Consider the following 5445-nt stretch of genomic DNA (forward strand, 5'->3'; position numbering starts at 1 on the left):
CTCCAGTCCATAAACCCGTGGTCTGGTTTACTAAGTTCAATTTCGCTTGGGAACAAGCGAAGTCTAAACTTGGGGGAGTTGATACGACCAATTTGCATCACTATTTTATATCATAATTTACTGTTATTCATTGATATATTTCATATTTAGAGATGATACTTATGTTATTTTATCTATTTTTACATGTTTGATGATTATTGGATAATTAACTGCCGGAGCTAGAATTATATTGAAAAAAGGACCGTCAAGATACCATATTTCTGAAGAACAACAATCCCCAGAAACTCCTATTTTGCCAGATGACGGAGGAAGTCAGAAGGGGAGGCTGAGATGGGCCAAGAGGGGCCCACACCCCCCTAGACGCGGGCCACCCCCTGGCCGCGCCTGTTGGACCCCTTCTAACAAGGGACCATAGATCAAATCTAATCCGCACTTCGTAAGTTGTATGATGGCCAGGATGTTCATTTCTAATGTCGCTTGGCCAGTCCTGTTGACAGCCAAACCATAGAAATAAATCTAGAAAGGCGTAAAATAAATGTAGAACAAAAAGGGTTCATTACGGTAATAATTACGTATTATAGGTGTACCTGGGTCTACCGCAGCCCAACTAGGCTAATAATATACATCACACTCGGTACACGCGATGCAAGGATAATTTCCCATTTCAGTACTTGATCCCTTCTAACTCAATTTTAAACCAACTACCGTCGACTTCACCTGCATCACGTGGATAGTATTACCAAGCAAGCAGCCGGATCATGCAAAGCTCATCCATCATTGCCGTATACAAGGGTCCACTCTTTGGCTGCGCAATTCGAAAAAACCAACATTTGTTAAGACAAAAAATCTGCAATATTTTGCAGCTAGAGTGTGACAAGTTCATCACCTGTTTCCACAGCTTCTGTTTCGTTGGCCTTCCAGTGCTTTGCCACATTGTCAGCAAGCGGATCGTCGGGATTTGGAGCGCTGAGTAGTGCTTGAATGCTGAAAAAAACAGAAACATCAAGTGGAAACAAAATGAGATGTTCAGCTGAAATTATTTTGGTCAGGCAAACTCGTTTGAGCTTTCTGATTATGTTTCAGTGGGAAAAAATTCAAGTAAAGCACGAGCAACTACATCATATAGCATGTTCAAGTAAACACAAAGCACCTAAATCATATAGCATGTTCACTCTCCAGGGAAACTTAAAACGGAGGTTACACCTATATACATTTTGTTGACAAGTGAGACATATCCATATATATATGCCCATGTACATTTTGTTGACAAGTGAGACATACCCACAGATATAAAGGGCATATGCAACATAGAAGTGGAGTGATCATGCTGCAGAAGTGCGGATGACTGACCAGAGGCTAACAGCAGCACATATCAGTCTTGCCAGCCGGTCAGCTTGTGGCAAACATGATTCAGCAGTGCCAGCCGGTCCACTGTACGATACAATTAGTGCAATCCACTTTATGGTAATATGTCATTCTTCTAGGGTATTTGCATAATAACTGTATGAAGTCGTATGATCTGCCTGGCTTTTGAAGGCGAGATCTTGCAAAGTTCTACAAAAACTTTTCATTTCAAATATACATTTGAAAAAGCTATTTGAGGAACCAAAAAAAAGTGCTATTTCAGGAATCAGCCTAGTGGAACTGATATATGGTTTAGAGAAGTTACGACTTCTTCTGAATAAAACACACCAAATATGGTGTACAAAAGAATGATACCACATAGCAACAAAAACATTACTAAAGCAGAAGCGTTCACCTCAAAAGAACTGTTCGGATTTGAAGGGCAGGACTCCACTTGTCCTTCAAGATATCAAGGCATATCCTCCCAAGCTACACAAATTCAAGTAGTAAGAAGAATAGTATCTATTTATGAACATACAGAGGGTATCTAAATATAAAAAAGCTTACCTTGTCAATGTTCGGATGGTAAATTTTTGTCAGAAAGCGGACCTGTTTATAGCAATCAAATTAAAAGTTTAGCACAAAAACCCATATGTATGGCAAAATGTACAAGTTCATGTAAACCTTAAAGCGGTGTAACCACTCAATCTGAAACAACTGATAACAGCATCATATGATGATCACCATCATCTAAATGTTAGGCGGTGATAGAATCTTAGTGACAGACCACACATATGATCAGATATGCGCATAATAACTTAGTCTAAATGTAGCTTCATAAAACATCATCAAAGTTACGCAACAACAGATCAGCACTTAGATAGTAGTAAGAATAAAATAACAATGAAACACCTTTGGTGGAGCCATTGGATATTCTTCAGGCAAAAACAACTCAAGTTTGAATACACCTCCTGACAGTTGATCACATCAACAGTTAATCAGAGAGCATACTGTATTTGCATATTCTAAATAGTCAACAGTACAAAGCTTTGCTAATCATAAGTACTTCAGTGAGGAAAGCATTGGTGGTATAGCAATCATCGCAAGAAAAATTGAACTACATCAGAAGTTTGTGCAGACAATTTGAAGTGCTACTAGGATAACACAGAGCATCCAAGACGTTCAAACAGTTCCACATACTTGCAAAAGTGCCAATTTAACTGCAAGCCTCTTTAGGACTCAGGAGTAGGAAAGCGATTCAATTCAGGGATGTAATGTTGTCTAAGTGTCAACAGAAAATAGAACACTCTCAATTTTGAGGATAATTATATTTCAGGAAATAAATAGCGCTTCCATGCATTTTGCAGAAGCCAGAGTATTTAATAACTGAAATAGAGGACAGTGCATGGATTGCTCCTGAATTCCCATGAAGTGTACTATACCATTAGCGTGTGCTTGCAAAGCAAGGGTGCACTAGGGGATGTATCACGTGAAAACACAACAGATACTGCAAATCTGAAAATCGCAGCCAGAACCGTCAGATCATGTACCAACATGTGGATCTTCAGTCCCCATCCCACCTTCGTCCATTTTGCATAAAGCCCCAAGGATAACATCACCCTCTCGTTCCACGTCCCTCACCAACAACTCCACAAGCTCTCTCTCTCAACAGAGCATCTGACTCTCTCTCCTCAATTTCCCCCGTTCCTCTCCCAGCAACTCCACTTCAAATTTGAGTTGAGACTGCATGGACGGAGGACCCTGCAGCGCGTGCGAAAAATTCGATTCCTTCAGTACTCTGTACCTCCAGATCTCGATGACATGGCGTTCCTCGAAACCGGGTTTGGTAGCGACGAAATCATCCTCCTGGATCCGCGTCCTAGATCTGTGCTGGCATGTTTGCTTCTTATGTTATTTTTCCTTGATCTAGTGAGAATGGCAGAATTCTTGATTTGGTTTGATCTGTGAACAAAAATTCAAGTTTTCTTAATGATTTGTTGATGCTCTCGATGAATCAGCAGCATTCGTGGCCTGCTTCCAGGTCTGTACTTGAATCTGGAATGTTGAACTCCAATGAAATGTCTCTATATGAATGTAGAAGAACCGAACGGGCAGGGGGTTTTATGACAAAAGTGCTTCAAGTGGTTGAGGTGGGAACGGAGAATTCAATCTGGCCACTGGCACATGATCCGACGGTTAGGAACAAAAATTTGCAGATTTGCAGAAGTTATGCTATTTGCACCTGATACGCTCCCGGGTGCACTATATATATTGTTAACTTTCCATTCCTTAGTACTGCTTTGTTTCTTACTTATGGCGTCACTTTGCTCTAAGTCCTTATACATGTCCAACAGCTACAACTCACTTTATTATGTGAGCATGTAGCCCTATAGGAATCAACACATCAGGATACATTTTGTTATTATGGTTTATTGGGTAGCTTAAAGTTTATCTGCAACTTCCAGTCAATTAGAGAATCCACATTACCAACTCTGTACTTAAAGTGACGGGTAACTAAAGTACAGAACAGAAGAACAAAAAAAAAGAATTTTTCACCTTCATATGGGGACTGAGATGGGCCAAGGATCATCACATTGAAGTAGCGCATGTTCTCCTCTGACGGTGAAGCACTGATCCCTGGAGCTGGAAGAACAAAACCAGCACAAAGCCCAGGATCCTCAACCCCAACCATCCAACACAAGTCTTTATAAACTATTGAAATACTCCAGTTAAAATAGGAACCTTTTATTCACAATTAGTCCCTTAGGCTACAAATAGCTAAACTAGACGTACTAGAATTTACTTAGCCAAAAAAGAGGCATATTGAAGCTAGTTGGAGATTTACTTAGCCAAAAAAGAGGCATATTGCAGCTAGTTGGAGCTTACTACTACTATTTCAGAGCAACATAGGCCAAAAAAGACCATCTAACCTGGTTCGCTGAGCAGCCGCTGCGTCTCCTCCAAGAAGCAAACCACAAAAATCACCAAAATTGCACGGAAAGAAGCGAGAAAACCGGGGAAAAGGGGATCCTAGCGCTGCTAGCGCACGGATCGGTCACTTACCTTGATGATCCGGCGAGGAGGTTGCTGCTAGCCATGGATTGAGAGGTCGGGGCAAGAGCTAGGGTTTGCTGGGCTTTCCGTGAGATCAATCGCAGCAGAGAGGGGAGAGAAAGGAGGCGGCGTCAGAGTGAACAATGATCTTCCTGCTGTGCAGTTTAGTCCTTGACGTTTTGGTATTTACGAGTGTCGTTCAAAGGAGTGATTTTCTTTTTAAAAAAATGAGAAAAAGAAGAATTACTACTAGTACGAATTTTTTTTTTGTCTTTTTGGGCTTTGGGGACGCGCTGGATCGGGCTAATGTCTAAACTTTCGAGCTTGGTATCTATCGTACATTCGTACTCTCTATTTTGTTTCACAATCGAGCAAAACATAAGACGACGCTAGGCATTTAATTTGAATAATTTTTTGAACTCTATAAGGTCAAATTTTATTGTTCCAGAGTGTTCCTTATATTCAAGGATTCTATAGACATAAAGTTTGTAATTTTTGGACATATAGAACTCTGGTTATGATTTTTTCGATGTGCGAGCTATTGAAAATCATGTAAACAAAATCTAGGGTTGTACCGGACAGTTGGCGCATTTCTATTGGCTGGTACATATGTCACGCGCATCAGCACTGCAAGCCGTTGGATCTAAATCGAAATCTACGGTGTAGATCATACCTGGCCAACGGGCCGTGCCGCACGCGGAAAAAGCCCGCGACGGGCCCAGCCCGGCCCGTGAAACTGAGGTGTCGTTCCTGGGCCGCGGCATGGAGCACGCGTGCTTGCCCGTGAAACCCGCCTTTGGATGAACAATATCTTCAAAAGGCGGACGCTAGGCCTCGGTCGCCCGCTTTTGGGTGGGAAAATCGGTCGCACGTGTACCGTTGGATGAAAAGGTGCCTTCGTTGGATGACCAGAACGAGAAACGTCGCTATCACATGCAATTCGGACAGGCAAAACGTCGCTTTCCACATGCATTTGGGACTAGCTAACCTCAGGCATCTATCTGGCTCTGTAACACATTGCTTTCAGGCAACCACAGACAAGCATCC

General features: G+C 41.8%; 1 protein-coding gene across 3 annotated transcripts; it reads right to left on the reverse strand.

Annotated features, from left to right (window-relative positions):
* Window positions 1-394: 394 nt before the first annotated feature.
* Window positions 395-4541, reverse strand: LOC124653186 (ubiquitin-conjugating enzyme E2 36-like). Of its 3 annotated transcripts, XM_047192255.1 has the most exons (8): window positions 4408-4541; window positions 4275-4302; window positions 3901-3987; window positions 2257-2315; window positions 1912-1953; window positions 1760-1833; window positions 887-984; window positions 541-805 (listed from the first exon to the last, which is right to left on the reverse strand). In XM_047192255.1, exons 3-8 carry the CDS (start codon window positions 3950-3952, stop codon window positions 768-770), a joined length of 363 nt encoding a protein of 120 aa, XP_047048211.1. In that variant the 5' UTR covers window positions 3953-3987; window positions 4275-4302; window positions 4408-4541; the 3' UTR covers window positions 541-767. The 3 variants fall into 3 exon arrangements, 2 of the variants coding, with proteins under 2 accessions (XP_047048211.1, XP_047048210.1); XR_006987823.1 differs by lacking the exons at window positions 4275-4302; window positions 4408-4541 and adding an exon at window positions 395-487 and having other exon boundaries at window positions 588-805; window positions 3901-4139; XM_047192254.1 differs by lacking the exons at window positions 4275-4302; window positions 4408-4541 and having other exon boundaries at window positions 3901-4139.
* Window positions 4542-5445: the final 904 nt, after the last annotated feature.

This window comes from Lolium rigidum, chromosome 5, assembly GCF_022539505.1.
Source record: "Lolium rigidum isolate FL_2022 chromosome 5, APGP_CSIRO_Lrig_0.1, whole genome shotgun sequence".
Classification (NCBI taxonomy): Eukaryota; Viridiplantae; Streptophyta; class Magnoliopsida; order Poales; family Poaceae; genus Lolium; species Lolium rigidum.

Coding starts and splice junctions, on each gene's coding strand:
- LOC124653186 (XM_047192254.1), bottom strand. CDS start 4,036: ATGGTTGGGGTTGAGGATCCTGGGCTTTGTGCTGGTTTTGTTCTTCCA. Junction 1,954..2,256: donor ATCCAATGGCTCCACCAAAG/GTGTTTCATTGT, acceptor TGCTATAAACAG/GTCCGCTTTCTGACAAAAAT. Junction 806..886: donor AACAGAAGCTGTGGAAACAG/GTGATGAACTTG, acceptor CGAATTGCGCAG/CCAAAGAGTGGACCCTTGTA.